Source organism: Malaclemys terrapin, chromosome 1 (assembly GCF_027887155.1).
Source record: "Malaclemys terrapin pileata isolate rMalTer1 chromosome 1, rMalTer1.hap1, whole genome shotgun sequence".
Lineage (NCBI taxonomy): Eukaryota > Metazoa > Chordata > Testudines > Emydidae > Malaclemys > Malaclemys terrapin.
In genome coordinates this window covers 330,264,032-330,289,915 of record NC_071505.1, presented here as the reverse complement: position 1 = coordinate 330,289,915, position 25,884 = coordinate 330,264,032, and the positions used below count along the sequence as shown (strand labels likewise).

Here is a 25,884-nt window from a genome sequence, read left to right as displayed (position 1 = left end):
ATGTTTTTATAGCATGTTATACATCAGAAAGTGCAGTAGATTGAATTTGTGAATAAGTAAATTGAATTATGCGAATTTGTCATTTATAATTTGAATATTAAGTTTACTCAGTTGTATTTCCTTTTCTGTGGAAAGAAGTAGCCATTTTAAAAACTTAGTTCAGTATTTGTCCTAAACTGTTGTTTTCTAAGTGGATTTGGATATACTGTCTTGATTTCAGTTGGGCTTAAGAAAAGGGTGGGTGGATGTAAGAGAATATAATAGTGTGTCTATTGGTCAACAGTGGTCTGTGGAATCAGTTTTTTTGGGTCCTCTATTCAGCCTGTCACTGTGACCTTGAGTGAATCATTTCACCTTTGTGTGCCTCATTTTCCCATTTATAAAATGGGTATAATAATTCACATGAAAACAAACTTGTGGAGTTAGTGGCATGAGGCATGATAATTAATACTTGTAAAACACTTTGAGATACTAAAAAAATTCTGTAAAAGTGAAAATGATTACTTAGAAAAGTCTAGGGATTTTTTTTTTTTTTGCAGCAGATGTAATCATACCAAACCCCTGAGCTCCAAAGAGTGTCAAGTATAAGCGAGGCAGCAATCTTAGAGCAGGAACAGCTACAGCAACTGACTTTCTGTTGACAGATTGGCTAGCCAGAGACAACTCAAAGGAGGTACCGAACTGTCCCCAAAATAGGGGGAATTTTTTAGATGCTCAATTTTGCCACTAACTTGAGCAGTCAAGGAATCTCTGAGCAGACAAACACTGTTGGCTGCTGGTGATCTCATTGACTGCTGGATCTGTGATCCTTTCCCGACTGCCCAATAATAATCCTGAGTAGGCACATTTTGATTTTTCTTGTGGCCAGTGACTATCTCAAAAGCCAGGGATAGCTATGAAAGTGCAGCCCCAAAATAATGCTTTCAGGAGACTAGATATCTATCTGTTACTGCTAATGCTATTAAAAGCATGCCCAAGCTTGTTGAAACATCACATACCTGTCTGTGCTGGTCCTGCTCTTCCTACTCTGTTAAAGTGTTTGAAATGGTGCTAGCCATATGTACAAGTGCTGCCAGTACTATGGAGACATGTTATCTTTTAAAAACGTAATCCTGATTTAGCTGTTCCTATAAAGCATCTGAACTGTAACATTTAAGAGTACTTGGTATCTGCTTGTGAGGTATTGCTGATGGTCAGGAGTGTGTCTGTTGAATACGGCACTCTTGTTTGAATACTGGAAACAGAACATGTAATATAATGGAAGAGGCAACGGTAGATAGCTGGTGTCTTTGACCCCCAGTACTTTATAATATCTATATTACCAGAGTCATTGTAAGGCTTTGTTCTTTAATACTTGTCATTCACTTTGCTCTCTTCAGAAGGCAGGTGTTTTAGGAAAAAGTGCAAAAGAATTAGTTGGCAGTAGTGCTAAAAAGACTGGAATAAGTTTTATTATAATGTTTTTCTTTAAAGGTGCTCCATGACTAAAGGCCTCCTGAGTGCCCAAGAAAATATGACCAAATAGCATAGCTTACAAAAGTTCAATGTAAATAAGGCCCAGGAAATTTATTAATTAAAAATGGAAAGACAGCAGAACAGAATATGGAAGTGTATTTTTGTATTTTGAGTCATTAATAGTTGGCCTACTTCCTAAAAGTAGGAGAAAATGATTTTTTTAGACTCCTTCACTTAAAAAAAAGTAAAGCTGGAAAGAAGGACCTTAGGTAGTTGAAGTATCAGGTTTGAAACATGTAGGCTTCTGGAGCTATAGGTTCAAATTATAGGAAGGTCTATTTTAACACTTCAGTTTTTTAATGTGGATAAAATGAACTTTTGTCCACTTGCTATATGTGGGTCTCCTGAATGACAGACTTAAAAAAAAATCCTGATTGCTCTGTGTGAACAGTTGAAATTTTTGTGGTACATTTCTTCAAAAGCAGTAGTGTTAGCTAGTGTCATGATTAAATTTTCATTTACATAATTGATTATAGGAGACAGAATTTAATCTTGCAATTTCATTTAGCTAAAGTATTCTTCACTTCCTCTTCTAAACTGTTGGTGAACACCTTCTGTGTTTCATCCCAGAGGTGGCTGAATTACTGTGGTGGTAGAAATAATTGTTTTGCATGGTGTATGTAGATAAATATACATTTAGTAAGCACTTTGCAAAATGTCTGAATAAAAAGTATAATTACAAAATAGTATTGTGTTAGAAGAGAAGGAGAAAGCACTAATGACGGATAACTTATTATTTGCATCATTGTAGCACCTAGGAGCCCCAGTCATAACTAGGACGCCATTGCGCTAGACACTGTACAGACAGATCGTGCCCCAATGAGCTTACAATCTAAGTGTAAGACAAGAGCAGACATACTGGCAGGGGAATACAAGGAAATAATGAGACAGTTTTGGTCAGTGTGATAGGCTGTGGTCGCCACACACCAGTAGCCTAATTGTCAAGATTTTAATGACCTAAACTCTTCAACAGGCAGAAATTTTCTTGTTGCTTGTAGTGAATGTCAGCAAGAGGGTGCTGCTGAACCAGTGCAGAAGAGTAGACCATGTCTAGCATTACTACAAGTGTAACCAAGAACAAATGATCTTTACCGTGATTTCATAAACTATCTTTGAGGTTTGGGCAACTTTGTATCATTTTCAGTGCTAGCTCAGGTGCACCGATTGCTGAGCTATGTTGTTGGCAACAGAACTTTCTAGTGTAGACAGGGCTCTAATGGGCAAAGCTGAAACATTTTTGAGAATGATCCCATTAAGGACTAAAGCAGGGAGGAAAAAAAGAGTTCATGGGGAAGGAGATGTTGCATCTCTTTCTGGAGGTAGTTTGGGGCCAGAGGAGGAGGAAGGTTACAAACAGGCATTAACCGCTTTATAACTTTGCCTTCTGTTCTATGCGACAATACAGTAGAATCTAGACTTTTTTGAATACCAGTATTATCAGTGATCATTTTTATGAACCATTTTTTCCTGATTGGAGGGAAAACAATCATATTATGAAACTATATGAAGAAGTACAGTAGAACCTCAAAGATATGAACACCAGAGTTATGGACTGACTGGTCAACCGGACGCCATGTGGAACGGTAAGTAAGCAATCAGACAGCAGCAGAGACAACTGTCCTTCCCCCCACCCCAAAGTAGCAAATACTGTACTGTGCCTGTATTGCATCTTAAAGGTAGGCACAGCTGGGCTGCCGGTCCCCACCCCATCCCGTACTTGCACATGGGGGGCAGTCACTTACAGGTAAGAGGTGAAGACACTGAGTTTCACAGGCACAGCTGTGGGCCCCCGAGCAGGCAGAACAGGAGCAGTGCTGGGGTCTGCAACTTTCCTGTAAGCCACGGGCGCAGTCCTCTGCCCCCTCCAGAAAAGAAACTTCCCGAGTTCCTGCAGGAACCTGGCCTTGAGTGTTGCTGCTGGAGCTGGAGCCCAAGCTCCTGCCTGGATGCTGCGCTCTGGAGGAGCAGCTCAGTTTTAAAGGCCACAGCCTGCATTGCGTACCCACTGACACCGTGGTGCCTCACTCATCACCCTTGCAGCCAGGGGGCTAGAACCAGCTGCCTGTGCACATCCCGCTCACTGGGCAGCCATTTACAGATAGGAGGTGAAGACACTGAAGTTTGCAGGCATAGCGGTGAGCCCTCTCTCCGAGCAGTCCACCCTGAGGAGCATCCCATAACATCTTGTTCAGAGTTATGAACATTTCAGAGTAATGAACAACCTCCATTCCTGAGGTGTCTGTAACTCTGAGATTCTATTGCAGTTGCCGTCTGTTCGCATTCTGGTGCCTTCAATGCAATGGAAATCACTTTGCAATGTTTGTAGGACAGGAAGAAAGTGATGTGGTGCATCATAGAGCAACTTATGCACGGTGACTACTGTAATTTTGAGAAGTTCAGTTTTATGAACTCTTTCTCCTGGGGGAATTCTGCGCCACTGCGCGCACACAGAATTCATGTGCCATGCAGAATTTTCCCCCTGCAGAAAATACATTCTGCTGGAAAAGTGCTGCACTTACGCCTTTTGCCAGGGGCTGCTGTGGCCCCAGAACAGAGAGCAGCTGCTCCCGGGCAATCCCAGTTGTGGATAGGGAAGAGAAGAGGTTTCCTTTTTCACAATGCCCTGCCTGTGGGGCCAGGTCAGGAGGCACTGGATATTGGGGGGATGTACAGTGTGGGGCACATGGGGCTGTTGGGAGGGGTGTCACAGACTGGGGTAGGGACTGAATGGAAGTGGGGATGCAGGGACACAGTGGGATGGGGGAAAGGGGTAGCTGCTCATGTGCTACCTCACACAAGTGACTCATAACTGTTTATTCACCAAGCAAACACAGCTTATACAAACTACTCTTGATGCCCATGGTTGTGAAAAAGTCCTTTGACTGGTGGAAAGACACTCAAAATGTTTGCGCAGGAGTCCCGTTTGCTCAACCATCTCTGATGATAGTAATAACAACAAATGCATCCCTGTTTGGATGGGGAGCACATCTAGACACACTGCTCAAAACAGGTGATCTTCTTCTGAGCCCACTGTACACATAGAATCATAGAATACCAGGGTTGGAAGGGACCTCAGGAGGTCATCCAGTCCAACCCCCTGCTCAAAGCAGGCCCAATCCCCAGACAGATTTTTGCCCCAGATCCCTAAATGGCCCCCTCGAGGATTGAACTCACAACCCTGGGTTTAGCAGGCCAAGGCTCAAACTACTGAGCTATCCCTCCCCCCAAAAACCAGACCCTCTCCCTCTGAGTCAGGATGCAGCCTCAAACCGGGCTTGCCTATATCCCAGGTGCAGAGCGTAACCAGAGGGCTACAGGGGAACTCACAAAATGATAAGGACAGCTTTGACTGTTAACAAAGTACTGATTTTGCCCCAGATTCCTAAGTGGGCCCTTCAAGGATTGAACTCACAACCGTGAGTTTAACAGGCCAATGCTCAAACCACTGAGCTATCCCTTCCCCCCATCATCTTGCTGGAACTCCGGGCATTCAGGAATGCCTGTTTTCATTTTATGCTGTTGATCAGGAGCAAATACATGAAGATCATGAAAGATAACATGTCACGTATGTTTTATATAAACCATCAATGGGGAGCGAGATCACCCTCTGTGCTGAAGTGATAAGACTCTGGAATTGGTGCATATGAAATCAAAGCAGTTTCCCTTCTGGGCATTCCAAACATCACCACGGACACCCTCAGCAGACATTTTTGCTCAGGACCACTAATGGGAAATAGATCCCATCATGCTTCACCACATATTATGGTGGTAGGGCATCCTGCAGGTTAGACCTGTTTGCCATGGCCAGAAACAAGAAATGCTTCTAGTTCTTGAGAGGTGGACTGAGTCACCGCTCCTTGGGAGATGTCTTTCTCTTTCATTAGATGCTGGGTCTGCTGTATGCATTTTCCTCCAATTCTTCTAATATCCAAGGTGCTGATCAAGGTAAGGAAAGATAAGGCCAGGGTTATTCTGGTGGTCCTAATGTGGCCAAGACAGACATGTTTTCCTTTTCTCATCTAGTTGGCTGTTTGTCAACCGATCACCCTTCAGATGTTCCTCATCTTCTCTCTCAGGATGCCTGTCAAATTCTTCACTCCAACCTGGAAGTTCTTCGCCTCAAAGCATGGCTAATCAATGGCTCACGGGATTAGACTCAGTCTGTTCTGAGGAGGTAACCAGAGTATTGTTGCATAGTAGGAAGCAGTTTACTCATAATACTTACCTACAAAAGTGGATGAGATTCAGCTACTGATGTGACATATAAGACACTTTCCACCAGCGTTGTACTAGACTACATCCTGGAATTGAAAAAAGACAGGGTTGTTTCTGAATTCCACTAGGATACTTTTGGCAGTTGTTACGATTTTCCATTCCCTGGTGGAAGGTTTTTTGGTATTCGGTCATCCAGTGACGAGGTTTCTCAAGGGGTGGGTGTGACCTTCCCCTGGTGCTATCTGGACTGATGATTTGCTAGGTCACTCCAATCCTCGACTTTGGGAGCCAGCCTTACCCTGCTCTGCTGTGAGAACCCCCCACTGCTGGGCTGTTCATGCACAGCCTCTGGCATGTAAGCTGCTAAGTGAGTGAGCGCTTTTGGCCAGCCGCTGCTTGGATTGTGCAACTGAATGACACTAGCCAATATCTCCGGTCCCAGACACAACGCTAGGAACCTCCATCTTTCAGTGTCCAGTTATGCCCACTGGACGCTACAAGCTTATATGAGTTTGTCAATTTAACAAAGAAATTGATATGTACCAGGCTTGTTATCCCAAGGGGAGTGTCTGACACACTTCAAACCAAACGCACTGCTTCAGGTAGAATAAACAAACTAATTAATTAACTACAAAAGATCGATTTTAAGGGATTATAAATCAAAGCACAAGAAGTCAGATTTGGTTAAATGAAATAAAAGCAAAACACATTCTAAGCTGATCTTAACACTTTCAATGCCCTTAAAAATTTAGATGCTTCTCACCACAGGCTGGCTGGTTGCCCTTGAGCCAGGCTCTCCCCTTTGATCAGTGTTTCAGTTGTTTGGTGGTTCTCTCTCTAAATGGAAGTGGAAGAGAGAGGAAGAGCATGGCAAATGTCTCTCCCTTTTATCATGTTCTTTTTTCCCTCTTGGCTTTGCCCCTCCTCCCCCCTTCAGAGTCAGGTGAGCATTACTTCATCGTAGTCCCAAACTGACCAAGGGAAGGTGGGTGACTCTCTCGAGAGTCTAACAGATTTTTTGTTGCTGCCTAGGCCAGTGTCCTTTGTTCCTGTGAGACTGGGCTGGGTTTGTCCCCTACATGCTCTGGTGAGGTGTGAATTGTCCCTCTGTTCCCGGAGAGTTTTGCCTGAGCTTGTTTTAGCCATGAGGACACATTTTCAGCCTCATAACAATATACATGAAATTACAACCTATAACGTAACTATAACAACAGTGCTCAGTGCATAATGAGCCTTCCGAAGACACCCAACATTACAAACTTTGCATTGGATACCACACAATCATATTATAAGGATGAACATGGGGATGCAGGGTGTTCCCCCAAGATACAGAGTGTCACAGTGGGGAATCATTTTGCACAAGTCAAACATCCTACTCTGATTTGGGACCTCAATTTGGTGCTCAGATGCCTTACAAGAGCCCCCATTGAACCTGTGGCAACCTGCTCCCTCCTTGATTTATTGTTGAAAGTAGCCTTCTGGTAGCCATTACTTCTGCTTGAAGAGTTGGGGAGATTAGGGCTCTGATTGCATGTCCTCCTTTCATAGTATTTTTCAGAGACAAGGTCACATTATGATTACACCCCAAATTCTTACTAAAGGTGTCCTCTGATTTTCACATTAACCTGCTTATTCATCTTCCACTTTTCTTCCCTAAACAACACCTGAATAAGGAAGATTTGATATTGCATACACTCAGTGTCAGAAGGGCTTAAGCCTTTTACCTGGGCAGGAGTAAGCCAAGCCATTTAGAAAATTTCCCAGATTGTTTTATGTCTATTGCAGACAGATCTAAGGGATCTCCAGTTTCCAAGCAAAGACTTTCTAGATAGATATCTGACTTCATTATCTGTCAGTCTCATGATCTTCAACCTCCTTCCAGAGTAGTAACCCTTTCTTTACTTTGATAACCATTCCTAAAAATGTTCCCATTGCTGAAATATGTACAGCCACAACTTGGACCTCCATACATCCCTTTTCTGAACATTATGCAGTAACTCATGACTCAGCTTTTGATGTTATGCTAGGCTCTACTGTGCTATCTTCAATTTTGGACTCTACTCCGAAGCCCTCCCCTCCTTAGAGGGTACTGCTTGGTACTGAAGTGAAGCACTCATAGGGACACTAGTTGAAGAAGGAATTACTCACCCTGTGCAGTAGCTGTGGCTCTTTGAGGTGTGACCCCCTGTAGTAGGTCCTAGCCGGGGCTCGACCCTTCCGGGCAGGAGGGGAGCCACACCGACTCACTACTCTGGGAATAAGCAGTCAGTTAGTCCTGAAACTCCGGCTCTTTGGTGCAGAGTCGGAGCAACCACAGTTAAAGCTCAGGAGCCCAGGCCCTGGATCAGGGCGGGGCAAACACAGTTAGCTCAGACCCTTGCTTGCTGGGCTGAGCGGGCAAATAGTTCAGAGCCCAGGCCCTGGATCAGGGCGGGGCAAACACAGTTAGGCTCAGGTCCTTATGGCAGGGGCTGAGCGGGTAAATAGTTCAAAGCCCAGGCCCTGGATCAGGGCGGGGCAAACACAGTTAGGCTCAGGCCCTTGTTGCAGGGGCTGAGCGAGCAAACAGTTCAAAGCCCAGGCCCTGGATCAGGGCGGGGCAAACACAGTTAAGCTCAGGCCCTTGTTTGCAGGGGCTGAGTGAGCAAATAGTTCAGAGGCCAGGCCCTGGATCAGGGCGGGGCAAACACAGTTAAGCTCAGGCCCTTGTTGCAGGGGCTGAGCGAGCAAATAGTTCAGAGGCCAGGCCCTGGATCAGGGCGGGGCAAACACAGTTAAGCTCAGGCCCTTGTTGCAGGGGCTGAGCGAGCAAATAGTTCAGAGGCCAGGCCCTGGATCAGGGCGGGGCAAACACAGTTAGCTCAGGCCCTTGTTGCAGGGGCTGAGCGAGCAAATAGTTCAGAGCCCAGGCCCTGGATCAGGGCGGGGCAAACACAGTTAAGCTCAGGCCCTTGTTGCAGGGGCTGAGCGAGCAAATAGTTCAGAGCCCAGGCCCTGGATCAGGGCGGGGCAAACACAGTTAAGCTCAGGCCCTTGTTGCAGGGGCTGAGCGAGCAAATAGTTCAAAGCCCAGGCCCTGGATCAGGGCGGGGCAAACACAGTTAAGCTCAGGCCCTTGTTGCAGGGGCTGAGCAGGCAAATAGTTCAAGGCCCAGGCTTCTGTAGCCGAGCGTTGGGTGAGGGGGAAGCCTGCCACCCGTACGGAGGGTGGCAGGGGGGAACGCAGGCCCACCCACTCCACTGCGTTCCAGCCCGGGGCCCTAACAGCGGTTGCTGCCGCTGCTGGTCAGTGGGGTATCCAGGCCGCAACACACTGACATAGGCTCACACTCAGTTGTAGCCGGACCGGGGTCGGCTACCCCCGGGCTACTTCCGTGATCCCCCTCACAGCCTACCTCGGTCGTTGCGCCGGGATCGGGCCAGTCCACCTGCATGGGCTCCTCTCTGCCCGGGCTCGGCGGCAAGTCTGGTAGCTCTGCCGGGAAGTCCGGCCAATGGTCCTCAGGCGGCTCCTCTGGATAGCAGCAGGGGCTGAGGGGTTCGGGTCCAGTCTCACCCTCAGGGTTAGCGGGGTTCGGTTCCCAGGGGTTCTCCCAGTGGCGGGCGTGAACGGGCTCCGGCGGCTCCTCCTCGTAGTGGGCCCGGGGTAGCTCAGGCCAGCTAGGGTCTTCGACGGTCTCCTGGCCGGGAGCTCCCGGCCGCACGTCTGCTCCCTGTGGTGGCTGGCCGCCAACTGAGCTCTGGCGGCCGGCCTTTATACTTCCTGTCCCGCCCCTTGACTTCCGGGGGGCGGGGACAGGCGGTGGTGGTCCCACCCACTCTGGTGCCGGCACGTGGGCTCCCTCTTCTGGGCAGGAGGGGAGCCACACCGACTCACTACACCCCCCCTATGGTTGCTCCACCACCAGTCCTTCATCCCCTTAGCTTTGGAGTTCTCTGCTATGGATCTTTGCGGTAGAGAAGGAATTGAGGGCAGTTCGTCTGTACAGTTCTATATAGCCACGGTGCAGAGCACAAGGCTGGATAGTGTGCATGTGTGAGCCGAACAGGCACTGCTACCTAAAATCTCTGATTAAAGGTGCATGGTGTGTATACTCACCTGAAGTGGAGCACCATAGGAAGGAACTGAAGTGGAGCATCCATAGAGGGACAGATCTTGAAGAACCACTATTACTGCACAGGGTGAGTAACCTCTTCTTCTAGTCCTCTCATGTGAACACTAGACTATTCTGACTCAAAAATAAATTTTATATTTAAACAATGTGTGTGTATTTTTTACTCTTTGTCTCTCTCATTCTTAAAGCAGTATTATGTAATTTGGCAACTAGCTTACAGTCTCTGACTCTGGGTTCTGAAACTGCCACAAATACTACTTTTTAACTGTGCTCACTATGTGCAGAAGATCTTTGGTGGGTCACTGCTTTTCTGAAAAATGTTTAAAAAAATTGCCTTGAACTCAAGCTCCTAGCCATTTATAAGTGCTTTAATTTCCATCTGAAGATAATTTTACACTAATATAAAATATTTTATTCTGATTTTTAGTCTTATCAGGTGATCATATTGTAATTTGCTAGTTTTCAAAAATTAACAAATAATTGATTATCATATTCCCAAATTTACAATCTAATTAAGCCTCGCCTACACTAGAAAATTGTACTGTTTTAACTATATGGAGTATAGTTAAAGAGGTACAATCTTCCTGATGTGAACACAGTTATACTTTATACCAGTATAGCTATTCATGTAAAGGAAAGGGGACTAACTTTACTGGTAAGTCACCAGTATCTCAGTATAACTGTTATGCTGGGGGATTTCTGCGCCACTGCGTGCATGCAGAATTCATGTCCCCCACAGATTTCTTTGCTTTCCTGCAGAAAAATGCTTTCCTGAAGCAAAGGGAAGCTGCAAGAGCGGTCACATGCCCCTCCCCAGTAGCATGGGCCTGGAGCAGCTGGCGGAGAGGTAAATCACAGAGTGTGTGTGGGGGGAGAGGGGCTGGGTGTGCCCTGGCTGGTGACTCCTACCCTGCATGAGATTCAGCTGCTATCCCCGGCTGGACTGGGGACAGGGGAGGATGGGATTTCTTCTTCCCCTGCAAGGAGCAGTTGTGGGCCAGTCAGATCTATCCCCAGAAGCCTCCCCTGGCTGCAGAAAGTGTTGCATCCATTGGCGCCCCCCTCTGCTTCCTGACCTCATCGCTCCTCTGCTGTGTGAGGAGGGTTCCCTGTATGAGGAGCTGCTCCCCCATCTGCCCGACCTCCGCTCCATGCAGACAACCCCTGCTGAGCCCCCTGAACTCCCACCCTGCTGAGTCTTTCCCTTCCCCCGCACCCAGACCTCCCCCTGCATCCAGACCTCCACCCCTCCACTTGGACCACCCCCTCTGAGCCCCCTGCACTCAAATTCCCATCCCCCTTCACCTGGACAACACCAACCAGCTCCCCACATCCAGACTCCCACCCCACTGAGCTCCTACCACTGGCACTCAGACCCCACTGGGCCCCACTCTCCCAGCACCCAGACTCCCTGCTGGGTCCCCCGCATCCAGCCCCTTTCCCGCTGAGCCCCAACCACCTTTGCCTAGCCTTTCCCCCCACCACAGAGTCCCATTTCCCATGCATGCAAATCCCCCACTGAGCTGCCGCACCCAGATTGCCCCACCCAGAACTCTCTCATCCCACACCTGAATCCCCCGCACAGTAGGCCCCTCCACACTTGGATCCTGCCACGCTGAACCTGCCTGCCTCACACCTGGATTGGGGGCAAGGTCTGGGTGTGTGTGAGAGACTCCATCCCTCTTGCTTGCTATCTTGGTGTGCCTGGCACGGAGGGGTGGGGCCCCAGGGTGTTTCTGGGGCAGGCCTGGCCCTTGTGCTATGGCAGGGATGGGTGCAGCCTCACTGCTGAGTCCATGTCCTGGGGAGAGAGGGGCTGCAGGGTGATCTCCCACTCTGTGCAGCTAATGGCCTGTACTCCCCACTACCATGCTGGAGCCTCCACATGTATTTATTGACAAATAAAATATGCAGAATTTTGCAGAATTTTAAAATATTGTGTGCAGATGTTTTTTTGATGTAGTAAAATCTTTCGCCTTTTACTAAAGATTTCCTTCCAGAGTAAACGATGCCCATATTAGGGCTTTTATCAGTATAACTATTTTGGTTAAAAAATATCGTATCCAACTGAAACAGTTATATTGGTAAAACTTTCAAATGTAGACCAGACCTTAGACAATACTGACAACGGAAGGGAGAAAAGTAGTATTATCTCCATTTTACGTATAGGTAGCGCCCTATCAAATTCATGGTCCATTTTGGTCAATTTCAGGGCCATGGGATTTGAAAACTAGTCAATTTCACGTTTTCAGGTGTTTACATCTGAAATTTCATTGTGTTGTAACCATGGGGGTCTTGACCCAAAAAGGGAGCTGTGGGAGGATGGTAAAACTGTTGTCGGGGGGGTCACGGGATTGTCACCTTCACTTCACCGCAGAGCTTCCTGCAGCTGGAGGAGGCTTCCAGAGGCGGAGATGGGTCTGATTTCCCCCGTGCTGCTGGGAGTGCCAGCCAGTGGCGGATTAATGCATGGGTCCACAGGGACCTAGAAAAATGGGTGCTCCAAGCCCCCGCAGATGCCATGGGCATGGAACCCTTGAGCTTGGGTGTTCTGAGCCCCGGCAGGAGCTGGGGGGCGGGCGCCCTGAACCTCATCAGGAGCCGCGGGGCGGAAGCCCTGAGACCAGGCACCCCAAGCCCCGGCAGGAGCCGTGGGACAGGAGCTCTGAGCCCCAGCAGGAGCCACAGGACCAGAAGCCCCGAGCCCAGGTGCCTCGAGCCCTGGCAGGGGCCGTGGAGGCGAGAGTCCTAGCAGAAGCCGCAGGGTGGAAGCCCCGTCAGAAGCCATGGTGCGGAAGCCCCGAGCCCAGCTCTTAGCGAGGCTGGAGAGGGACAGGACTTGCTCTTCCCCTGCACAGCTGTTCTCGGTGGGGAGATCAGATCCACCTCCAGGTACCTTCTCCAGCTGCAGGAAGCTCCGGGGCTGCTTTAGTGCAGAAGCCCTGGGTTTACCACCTTCGCTTCTGCGCTGCCTCCAAAGGTGCGTCTGATCTTCACACCGAGAGTGACCCTGCAGGGGAAGAACAAGTCCTGTCCCTCCCCAGCCCGGCTGGGGCGCTCCCAGCATCATGAAGGAGATTGGATTTCACAGGGAAGGGTGTATTTCATGGTCCATGACACATTTGTCATGGCAGTGAAGTTGGTAGGGCCAACATATAGGGAATTGAGGCTCCGAGATTGAAAGTTGCCGAGGTTATACTGGGAGTCTGTAACAGAACCAGGATTTGAACCCAGGCTTCTGAGTCCCAGTCCAGTTCTTTTTAATTTTCTCTTTTGTGCCTTATTCCCTGACATTAGTGCTCCTCTGTCTTTCTCTTCTGTTCTTGACTTCATGTCAATTCCTACTGTACCCTGTGCTTTTGACAGCCCACTTCATCTGGTGCACTTAGCACCTTCCCTTTCAAATCCTTTAGAGTTCACTGTTTCTATTTAATATTCCAGGGCTGATCTCTTTTTTTGGCACTGTTTGCTCCTTAATTGCTTGTGTGATTTCTGTTGTAAGGTCCCCAGGGCAAGGATCTTGTACACCTATGTGTTGGTAAAGGCTTTGTATGTTGTATAGTCTATAGTAAATCCTGTCCACGTGTGATAACCTGTTTTGTCTATAATCCTGGAGATGATATTGCTTAAACATTTAATTTAGTGGCTAGTTGCCAAATTACAGGGTGGTTTGTTTTTGTTCACCTTTGAAACATGAAAATAATTATTCTGTTGCTGTTTTTAGGTTTAATCTGATAAAATGTGGAAAAAAAAGTATTAATTGTACACTGATGGTAGCAAAATTTGTAGACGTTCAGTAGTCTGCATAGGGATCCTGCAGGCCCTAAAGGTCTTCTGTACTTGCTGGTGGTGTTCCAGAAGGTTGTGAAATTTTTAATGAAAATCAAGGCAAAAATTTTTAAACAACAATTTAAATACAGGAGTACTTGTGGCACCTTAGAGACTAACAAATTTATTAGAGCATAAGCTTTCGTGGGCTACAGCCCACTTCTTCAGATGCATATAGAATGGAACATATATTGAGGAGATATATATACACACACATACAGAGGGCATGAACAGGTGGGAGTTGTCTTCCCAACTCTGAGAGGCCAATTAAGTAAGAGGAAAAAAAAACAAAGAACACTTTTGAAGTGATAATCAAGCTAGCCCAGTACAGACAGTTTGATAAGAAGTGTGAGAATACTTACAAGGGGAGATAGATTCAATGTTTGTAATGGCTCAGCCATTCCCAGTCCTTATTCAATCCTAAATTGATTGCATCTAGTTTGCATATCAATTCCAGCTCAGCAGTCTCTCGTTGGAGTCTGTTTTTGAAGTTTTTCTGTTGTAAAATAGCCACCCGAAGGTCTGTCATTGAATGACCAGACAGGTTAAAGTGTTCTCCCACTGGTTTTTGAGTATTATGATTCCTGATGTCAGATTTGTGTCCATTAATTCTTTTGCGTAGAGACTGTCCGGTTTGGCCAATGTACGTGGCAGAGGGGCATTGCTGGCACATGATGGCATATATCACTTCAGTAGATGTGCAGGTGAACGAGCCCCTGATGGTATGGCTGGTGTGATTAGGTCCTATGATGATGTCACTTGATCACACCAGCCATACCATCAGGGGCTCGTTCACCTGCACATCTACTGAAGTGATATATGCCATCATGTGCCAGCAATGCCCCTCTGCCACGTACATTGGCCAAACCGGACAGTCTCTACGCAAAAGAATTAATGGACACAAATCTGACATCAGGAATCATAATACTCAAAAACCAGTGGGAGAACACTTTAACCTGTCTGGTCATTCAGTGACAGACCTTCGGGTGGCTATTTTACAACAGAAAAACTTCAAAAACAGACTCCAAGGAGAGACTGCTGAGCTGGAATTGATATGCAAACTAGATGCAATCAATTTAGGATTGAATAAGGACTGGGAATGGCTGAGCCATTACAAACATTGAATCTATCTCCCCTTGTAAGTATTCTCACACTTCTTATCAACCTGTCTGTACTGGGCTATCTTGATTATCACTTCAAAAGTTTTTTGTTTTGTTTTGTTTTTTTTTCCTCTTACTTAATTGGCCTCTCAGAGTTGGTAAGACAACTCCCACCTGTTTATGCTCTCTGTATGTGTGTATATATATCTCCTCAATATATGTTCCATTCTATATGCATCCAAAGAAGTGGGCTGTAGCCCACGAAAGCTTATGCTCTAATAAATTTGTTAGTCTCTAAGGTGCCATAAGTAGTCCTGTTCTTTTTGCGGATACAGATTAACACGGCTGCTACTCTGAAATTTAAATACAGTTTTTACTGCTAATAAATATTAACCTTTGAACCCTAATTACACTATAAGAGGCATGCCTACTCTAATTTAAGCCCCATTTCAACCTGAATGTTGTATCTTGAAAAATTAACTTGCAGATGCATGCCCACTAGCACATTTTGTGCTGTGAATGGGAGATGAGGGTTTAGCTCTAGCTGTATATTCTTATGCAGCCTGGTTTAATGTCAATTAAGGCATTACTAGAGACTATTTACATTTACTTGCTTTTGTTGAAGTACAATTCTAAAATGTATGATTCATTCAAAAATTTTCAACATGATACATTTATCTGCTCCTTCCCTTCATAGTGCAACCAGAGGAACCCTCATGAGGCTGAGTTTTATCCTCCTTTATTTTTATGTTCAACACCCATTGACTTCCAGTAACGTTCAGTCAGTTGGGAACTTTTACTTTGAGGACAGAGTGAAAAAGCCTTTGACAGTTTAGCCCACGGGTTCTCAGACTTTTGTACTGGTGACCCCTTTCACACAGCAAGCTTCAGAGTGCGACCCCCTTATACATTAAGAACACTCTTTTGTATATTTAACACTATTATAAATGCTGGAGGCAAAGTGGGGTTTGGGGTGGAGGCTGACAGCTCGTGACCCCCCATTTAATAACCTCGCGACCCCCTGAGGGGTCCCGACCCCCAGTTTGAGGACCCCTGGTATAACCAAATGCTTATCCCTGTCTGCATTGGGATCAGAACCATGGTATCTACAAGTATATGTTAAACACATTTGTTCTAGCAGAATTTCCCTGATTAGTATTTGTTCAATCTGTTGTCTCTACCCATGACATTAATGTAATAATGAAAACATTCCATGCCCTCAGTAATCAGATATTGTCCTAGTGTCTGGGCAGGAAAAACTGTCTATTATTATTATTATTATTATTATAATAAATACATTTGTAGTCATGGTTGCTGATTGTACTGTGGCCAGGAAAATAGATCTGTGTGCACGTGCATGCACATGCTTTTATCACTGTGTTAAATGTTAACAGTGATTTATATAAGAATTTTATAAACATTGTCAGCCGTTGCAAGAAATAAACATGTTTTTTCGATACCCAGTGAGCGGTGTTGTAACTGTTAGATTATTCAAAAGACGCTTTTTTTTTTTTTCTTTCACAGTTCAGTGGTTATAAGCTCTTTGTTAGCATGATAACTTACTCATAATTGTTATAATTTTTTCTTTTTGTGGGTTATTAAATTGTCTAATGGGATTACTTTTATTCATCTTACATATCTGCAGTCAACTTTCTAAATGGACCGCATCAACTTGAAAATCACAGTTCAGTCTGAAAATGTTACCTGTAAGTGTTACAAGAGACACTTTTGACTAGAGGAAAAAATTTCCTCGGCTTTTCACTTTCTTTTGTTGTTTTTAATAGTACTCAGTTTTACTGTTCCTTGTGTAGTTCATTTAATTTATTCTCGTTTGTGAGGGTCTTTCATGCATTAACAAAGGGTGACACTTTTTAAAAAAGAAAATGTCAATATTCTTGTAATAATTGGCAAGAGGATTTGGAGTAGCTGTAATACCTGAAGCTTCTAAATCATACTTTGAAATTGACTAGCTTTCAATTTGACAGTCTTTTAATGTAGCCTTTAGCCAATAATGGAAAAGATCTTCATTCGCTAATTTAAAAGGAAGCAGCATGTACTCTTACAAAATTCATCAGCATGAAGATTTGTTGACCTGTATAGGAGGGGAGGGGTGGGAGAAGGTGAAAACATCGTTACGTTAATTTATAACCCAGAAGATGTGATTTTTAATGAGGAAATCATCTGTGACTATTTCACAGATGAATGAGTCAAGAAATCTCACTGAGCTCAAGGACACTCTATTCAAGTGTCCTCCCAGGAGCTCAGTTTAGCCCCTGAGATGGACATTGCATCCACTGAAAGTCAGTGAGGCTCTCTAAGGAATTACTGTGTCACTTGATTCTTGCGAAGTGTTTCGTAAGTCTCTTGTTCTTCTCTGGCCAAATTCATAATACCATGTGGTGTTCTTCCCATGATTTGAGACAAGTAGGAATATAGATCATAGATTGCTGAAAAGGCCTCTAACATTATCATCAAGCCGTCATGACCTCTGAATTACTTATTTTTGGGCAAATAGTTTGCACATGCTGAGGATATATGAATTGTTGATACAGATTCCTGCACACCATGAGTCCTTCAGTGAAGTCAGTGTTAAGTCTTGCCTGAGTGGTACTGACATACTTACATGCATCAGTAACATAAAAACATTCAGGTCAATCTGGCCTGCTTCACAAAACTTTTTTAGTTTTTGCAAAGTTTTGTGAAGAAATTTGAAAGGAGAGGGATGAAGGAACATTTCCAGTTGAAGGATCAAATAAAGGACAGGAAATGTCTGAGGTTCTTTACTTCTTCATCTATTATGCACCAGTTGACCATGGGTTGAATTTTTCTGAAACTGGACAAGTGTCAGATGCATCAGAAATTAGCTGGGATTGCATAAAGCAGTAATACAAAACTACTCAAGACCCAGGCAGACTGCTAAGAGCTACAAAAGGATCTCTCAAAACTGGGTGACTGAGCAACAAAATGACAGATGAAATTCAGTGTTGATAAATGCAAAGTAATGCACATGGGAAAGCATAATCCCAACTATACATATAAAATGAAGGGGTCTAAATTACCTGTTACCACTCAAGAGAGATCTTGGAGTCATTGTGGATAGTTCTCGGAAAACATCCACTCAATGTGCAGCGGCAGTCAAAAAAGCGAACAATGTTGGGAATTGTTAAGAAAGGGATAGATAATAAGACAGAAAATATCATATTGCCTCTATATAAATCCATGGTATGTCCACATCTTGAATACTGTGTGCAGATGTGGTCGCCTCATCTCAAAAAAGATATATTGGACTTGGAAAAGGTTCAGAAAAGGGCAACACAAATGACCAGGGGTATGGAATAGCTGCCATATGAGGAGAGATTAATAAGACTGGGACTTTTCAGCCTGGAAAAGAGATGCCTATGATAGAGGTTAATAAAATCATGACTGGTGTGAAGAAAGGAAATAAGGAAGTGTTGTTTACTCCTCACAACACAAGAAATAGGAGTTACCAAATGAAATTATTAGGCAGCAGGTTTAAAAAAACAAAGGGACATATTTTTTTCACACAACGCAGTCATCCTGTGAAACTCCTTGCCAGAGGATGTTGTGAAGGCCAAGACTATAACAGGGTACAAAAAAGAACTAGATAAATTCATGGAGGATAGGTCCAGCAATGGTTATTAGCCAGGGTGGGCAGGGATGGTGTCCCTACCTCTGTTTGCCAGAATCTGGGAATGGGCGACAGGGGATGGATCATTTGATGATTACCTGTTCTGTTCATTCCCTCTGGGGCACCTGGCATTGGCCACTGTGACAGGATACTGGGCTAGATGGACCTTTGTTCTTACCCAGTATGGCCGTCCTTATATTCTTAATGCTTGTGATACACATAGCTAAGTAATTAAGGCTAATTTTACCTTTAAAAATCAGCTGTTTCCAGTGCATGCAAATGCAGTTTTCTTCCCCCAGTGTTTAACACTGTTGTCCTGTTGGTATAGATAGAGCAACCCATGTTCAGCAACTGTTGTAAGAAAGCGTGGTTAGCCAGTGTTTAGAACTGTGGTAGGACCATACTTTCTTAAACGGATGCTGAACTCGGTTGACCCTGTCTGTGATTGGGAGATGCATTTTCATCTTTGTTCGTAGGAAGAGCCATGTTTGACACCTGAAGTTAAAACGTCTGTTTCCTTTTTTTATATTTATAATTTTTTTATTGAATTTTCCAAAAACAACAGCTATACCAAAATATCAGATTCATTGTAATACACAAAGTAAATAAACAAGGTTAGGTTAAAGGGAGAGGAGAGGAAGTGACATATATATCTTTAGCATCTACGTTAATCATAGACCTCTAGAAAGTCAGCCCAGATTGCTTTGAATTTTTCAGGCATTCCTGTTGTGTGGAATGCCAGTTGTTAGCTGTGAGGTCAGCTGTGTCACTGAGCCAGGCATCAATGTTTGGTGGGGATTGTTTTTTCCATTTTTGTAGGGTTAACTTTTTAGCGCCCAAAGCTGCTCACTGGAACCATGCTGCCTTGTGAAGAGGTTAAAATGTCTGTTTCTTAATGTTGACAGGGCTTAACATGTTTGTGTGTCCTGGCTGGTAAAACCCATTGCTTATGCGATCATAACTTATGATTTGTAAGAAACCTTCAGGAGACACAGTCATCTCTGTGTGTTTGCACTTGAGGAAAGAAGTGAACTTTGCATTGCTGTAGTAAGTGTCTAATTGATGGTTCATTTTTTGGATAGCTACTAATTATAGTGCTGCTGTGGCTAATGAGCAGCCACTTCTATTCAAAGCCCATTCAGCACAAATGATTTTTAATATATGTTTAATACATTTCATTATGGCTTTTTTGTGAGTTACATGGCCATAGATTAAAAAGAAATGAGTTTTATTTCTTGCTTCACCTTTTTTTAAGAGTAATTTTCTCTTGGATAACTAAAATATCAATTTATTCATTTGAAATCTTTGTACTTATGTTAACGCCTAGTGCTCCGTAAGACATATGACTTGCTAAGGTTTGAGAAACAACTGGTTGCAAAATAGATTATAGCAGGGCTGGCTTTACCATGAAGCGAACTGAGGCGGCCGCCTCAGGTGCCAGACTGTGGGGGGAGGGAGGGCGCAACTAGGACCCAGAGTGTAGAAAATTGTGTCTGCTGCTGGTGCATATGTTTTCTCTCTGCTCTATATGCACAGAGATGGTGGAGTGCAGTTGTCAAGGTTCCCTCCCCATTCTGAACTTTAGGGTACAGATGTGGGGACCTGCATGAAAGATCCCCTAAGCTTATTTACTAGCTTAGGTTAACAGTAAACTGCCACCACCAAGCGTGTTCCAAATCTTAGGGGAGAGCCACTTGGAACTCTCTGCCTTTCCCCAAAGGTTTCCCAAGTCCCTAGACCCCCCCTTTCCTGGGCAGATTTGAGACTAATTCCTCCCACCCCTTTTCCTGGGTAGGCTTGAGAGTATACCCTCACCAATTAGTCGTGGTGAACACAGATCCAAAACCCTGGGATCTTAAAATAATGAAAAATCAATCAGGTTCTTAAAAGAAGAATTTTAATGAAAGAAAAAGGTGAAAGGAATACCTCTGTGAGATTAGAATGCAAGATAATCTCACAGACAAACAGATTCAAAACACAGAGGGTTTCCCTCTGGGCAAAACTTTAAAATTACACAAAGAACCCAATTTTATCCTCCCTCTATTTTGCAAAATAAATCACAAATAGAAAATAAAAGTAACATAATACATTCCTTCTCTAAATACTCACTACCCTATAGGAGTGGGATGGCTCCTTCTTTCTCTGTGTCCGGCAAAAGCGCACACCCAGCACAGACAAGACTCCCTATCAAAGTGTATTGATTGAGCTAGTCTATCTTGCAAATAGACCTCTACCCCGATACAATGCGACCCGATATAACATGAATTCAGATATAACGTGGTAAAGCAGTGCTCCGGGGAGGGGGTGGGACTGCGCACTCCAGCGGATCAAAGCAAGTTCGCTATAACGCGGTTTCACCTATAATGAGGTAAGGTTTTTTTGACTCCCGAGGACAGTGTTATATCGGGGTAGAGGTGTAGTTCTATTTTGAACAGTGAGTAAAATACTCTTAGTGTTGAATTACTCTTGTTTCCCATAATAGAGGGTGAATGAATAGATTTTAGGTCCTGGAGTAGTACTGCTAGACTAGAGATATTTTTAAAAAGATTAAGTCTGTGAGCATTTTTGAAAGAAAAGTGGCAGCAATATTTTTCTACAAAGTGTTGGTGTTCTGATATAATGGACTGTAGTGCCATGATTAATTTTTCAGGTTTGAGGGTCAAAAATATAATACTGTGAAATCTATAATTAAGATTGCAAAATAGTTTCCATTAATAACCTCTTGTTTTCACTTGATGTCTCGAACTTTTTTAAAACTTCAAACTTAGTATGCTAGTAGTTCTTAAGGAGCAATGCATGGTTAGCAAAGTTTCTTTTAATGAATAATCAAAGTTAATAGTTTAAATGTTTTCTTATTAAATAAGAATTTTGAAAATATTATACAGTACATAAAGCTGCTGGACACTTAGATCTTCTCCCCCTATATTTCAGGTATGTGAGAAGAGACCTAACACACTAGATGTGGAAATTGTGTTATCACCCCCTAATGCATGACTAGAATTCACTCAGAGACTATGTTGATGAGGGCTGTATAAGAAGCTACATAGAACAGAATTTTCAGAAGCTGGATATAAAGAATACTTAGACAGTATTTCATAGCAGAGCCCTATAGAAGAGAATTATTTAGGTTGAGTCTACAAATATGCAGAGATAGTTTCCAGCCTCTTCAAGTTAGAGCTGCTTGATCAGAAAACAATGTTAATTATTCACTTTGGAAAGAAACCATTCAACACCCAATTTAAATATCCATTTATTTGCAATGCCGAAATTAAAGTACATTTCCAAATATATATTTATATATAATATATATATAATCAAATAAAAAATGACACCTTCTTAGGCAACAGATCTGTTTCCTGTGGGGGAAGAATAAGAATACCCAGATCGGATATGTTTACAGTTACATATTAAGGATTTATTTAATCACTGTTGGCAAAATCTACTTGTTGCCAAAATTAAGGATTAGTATCTATGCACAGAGAAAAAGATAGCATTTATTACTTAATCTGACAGAGTTCCAAGATATCTAGGAGAAAGTTTCCAGTTTTCCTGGAAACTGATGAAGAAAACACAGACCTCAGGAGAAAGAGGGAGAAGCCTGGGATTCTGCTGCCCTCACAATTTAAATTTTCCTGCTTTGTGGAGCTTTGTGCACTGCAAAGGATTTAAGATTTAAATGATAACAAGGTCAGCAAATGTCAACCACCCCTTTCTCTACCCGCAATTATGTTAACTAATTATCTGATCGCTAAGAAGCTGAGCTCTAACAGGCTCTGCAGCTCTTCTCAATGCTGCCCACAATACACTGGACACTCTTCTCCCTCCAGCAAGCAAGACTCCGTATCTATGTTGACTCTTCAGCTCTCCTATCTAATACATGTATTGCCCTCATCACCTTAATATCTAAGCAGCTCAGAATTATTAATGGATTTTATCCTCCCAACACTCCTGTGAGATAGGGAAGTTCTCTCTCCATGTTAAAGATGGGGAACAGAGGCACAGGGTAGCTCAAGCAAATTGCCGAGGGTGACATGGCAGGTCTGAGTTGGGAATTGAATACAAGTCTGCTGAGTACGAGCCCACTGCCCTATCGACTAGGCCACCACTCAGCCTCTTGGGCACCCCATCTCCATTCTACCCACAGCTACAAGCTCCTAATTCTTGATCGTCCTGAGTCCAACACAGTGTACAGAAGAAAAGAAGTACTGATCTTTCAGCATTTCCTCCACTGCTCCTGCTGTGTGTAGGAGAGAGAGGCAATAATTTCTTCCTGAATATTACAGCTGAACACTGGAAATCTTGTGTGCAAGCAATGGGAAGCACCTGTACATACATGTTTATCAGAAAGGTGGAGCACCTGTACACCTCAGGATGGTAGATGTGAAAAGATCAGGGTAAGGTCAGACATGGGGGCTGTACGAGTGGTCTAAAGGATAGAAAGGAGAAAATACGATTACTAACCTTTTGTAACTGTTGTTCTTAGAGATGTGTGGCTTATGTCCATTCCATTGTAGGTGAAGTTTTTCCTCAGTGGTATCCGTAGGGGACTGGCTCTAGTGCTGTCTGGAGTGGTGCACGTATGCATGGTATAAGGGGTGCCACTGGCTCCCCCCTCCCTCAGTCTTCTCTTTCTTTACAATGTAAAAAAGTTAGTTAAATTAAAGTGTGCATCTTTTTTTCCCCCTCCAGATTGCAGCAGTTCTCAGGAAACGAAAGCTTGACTATTATCTGCACAAACTGCTACCTGAGATTTTGCAGTCAACTTCCTTTCTGACTGCGAATGGGAGCTTGTATATTGCTTTTTTTTGCATTTTAAGGTTGGTATACACTATGCTAAATATTTAAGAATGACTTGCTATATAGTATCTTCAGTTTTTCCTTTTTATTTGTAGAATTATTCCGATATGCTTCCTATTGTGACTTCTTTGAAAAGCAGCCACACCTTTATTGGAATAAGAAAATGACCAAATGAAGGGTTCTCCCATCTTGTTTTCTGTCTTTACTAATTCAGTGCATATTTTTCCCACTGTTTTTGTCAGTATACCACTTTGTGAATTAATTTTTCTTTTGTACTTCATCAATATCTATACTTGTACTAAGTGTAATACCTGGCACAGCACGCCTGATTTAAATTGTAGTCCTTGGAGGAAATGGTATAGCTGATTGATATTGACCTTTAATTTCTTCCTGAAGCAGACGTAAATATCATTATAATGAATTTTTTTTTGGAAACTTTCTCTTTATTACCATAACTCTGGTCATAAAGGAAGGGGAGCTCCAATACAGCTGCTAATGCTTTCTCTTTGGCTAGCTGGGTGAATGTGATTGTTCTGTCTTTCAGCCATTGTTCTTCCTTCTTGAACGATGACAATGGCTTTTCTGCTCAAGGAAATTGACTGGAATAGGTATGCTTTAATAGCTCCCCATGTGGAGACTCTGGCCTGGTCTAAACTGGGGGGGGGGGGTGTCGATCTAAATTATGCAACTTCAGATATATGAATAATTTAGCTGAAGTCGACATACTTAGATCTACTCACCGCGGTGTCTTCACTGCGGTTAGTCAACTGCTGACACTCTGCCGTCAACTCCGCATGCACCTCTTGCTCCGGTGGAGTACTGGAGTCAATGGGAGAGCACTCGGCGGTCGATTTATCACATCTAGACTAGACGTGATAAATCGACCCCACTGGATCGATCGCTGCCCACCAATCCGGCGTGTAGTATAGACAAGCCCTCTGTTCTGAAATAAGTCTTTATTCCGGAATAGCTACTCTGCTCATGAAATGGAGTAATTCTGGAATAAAATCACTTTTTATTCTGAAAGTGTCCACGTGGGGGAGATACTCCAAAATACCTATATTATACCAAAGTTATGCTTGTCAGTTTCCTCCATATAGACAAACCCTAACTCATCTGTGCAGCACTAAACTAGCATGAACCTGACTTTCAAACTTTTTGCCACTTCATGATGAGGGATGTTGTCAGCCTTTTTAGGGACACAAGTAAAACTCTCTTTAAGGTATGGCTTTGTTCTGAAAAGTGACTCTAGGTGACACTTCGTTACTCAGTAGATCTAGTCAATGTGTATTGCAAGTAATTGTGGAGATAATTAAGGCTGAGATTTGCTTTCCTTTATAAAGCTGATATTGGCCAACCTCTAACATCCTCAAAAAGTAATTTCCACTTCATACTAACTTCTCTCTGTCTCTCTCGCCCTCTGAGCTTAACTGTTGCTCTTGGAACTAACCGACCTTCTTACCTGTAAACTTGGGAGCCTTTAACTTCTCATGGCTCCTTCTCACCATGGATACATTGGTCCTCAGCATTGGCTGGAACTACCAGATCAGTTTTTTCAGAAACCCTCCAGATTATTGTGTGCTCACATCCCCAGAGAAGGCTCTTGGGTACATTATCAGATAGAGAATCTGCAGAAAATCCAGTCTCCTGGCAAAGACAACTGGTTAGCTTCAGCTGCCAGATGAAAGAAGGAAGTGTGTAACAGTAGTGTAACATCTTCCTGACAGTCCAAAAGAGAAGAGGGCTTCAGTTAATCTGGGATTTCTTGAAGCTGAAATTGGCATTTGGTCAGGAAAAAATTCAAATTGGTCATTCTTGGAACCATCACATCCAGAGAACATAGCTGGTTGCCTTCCTGGACCTTGCTAACATTTGCATGCACATAGGGGTACTTCTCTAGCACTGGAAGTATCTGAGTTTTTGTAGAAGATCAGCATTACTAAATCTGAATTTTGCTTTTTGGGCCAGCGTGTCTGCCTCTTATTTCACAAAATGCTTGGCAGTTGTCACAGCCAACCTGATGCACTCTGTAGGAGGCAGAGGCAAGTTGTGAAGACTTCTCACGGCCATTTCAGACATATATTAAAAAACCCACTGTAGTCTTTGCTCAATACATTTACAAAGCACAATTGTTTAGATTCTGCTTTTAGGGAGCTTCAGCCTCTCAGTTTTTCAGAAACTGTTTCCAAAGTCGGGGATCTCTGTCAGAAGTTTACCTTTCAGAGAGATCCTTTATTTGAGGTGGCCACATTTTTAAAGACTCTAAATTTGGACATACTGCAGGCTTTTCTGATTTAATCCTGATATTATTGAGGTATTCACACCTCCCTTATAGTTTTCTTGCTCCTCTTCAGGTAAGGCACAGATACATTTTCCTACATTATGCTGTCTGTTGCAGTTAGTGTTAACCCATTCTTTTGAGGCATCTCTTGAGCTACTTAGTCTCTAGGAGTACTTGTGGCACCTTAGAGAGTAACAAATTTATTTCAGCATAAGCTTTCATGGGCTACAGCCCACTTAATCGGATGCATAGAATGGAACATACAGTAAGGAGATATATATACAGAAAACATGAAAAGGTGGGAGTTGCTCTACCAACTAGGAGTGTGATTCCTGCACAGATGGCATTTTTAGAGAGAGGAAAATTCTTCTTCAAGTGCTTGTT

General features: G+C 43.7%; 1 protein-coding gene across 2 annotated transcripts in view; it reads left to right on the top strand.

Annotated features, from left to right (window-relative positions):
* The window catches only part of TMEM135 (transmembrane protein 135), a 387,359-nt gene that overhangs the window by 6,071 nt on the left and 355,404 nt on the right, over positions 1–25,884 (top strand). For both annotated transcript variants that reach the window (XM_054015686.1, XM_054015688.1), the window contains exon 2: positions 23,112–23,239. In XM_054015686.1, the coding sequence (XP_053871661.1) occupies positions 23,112–23,239 (128 nt within the window). The remainder of the gene's footprint in view (positions 1–23,111; positions 23,240–25,884) is intronic.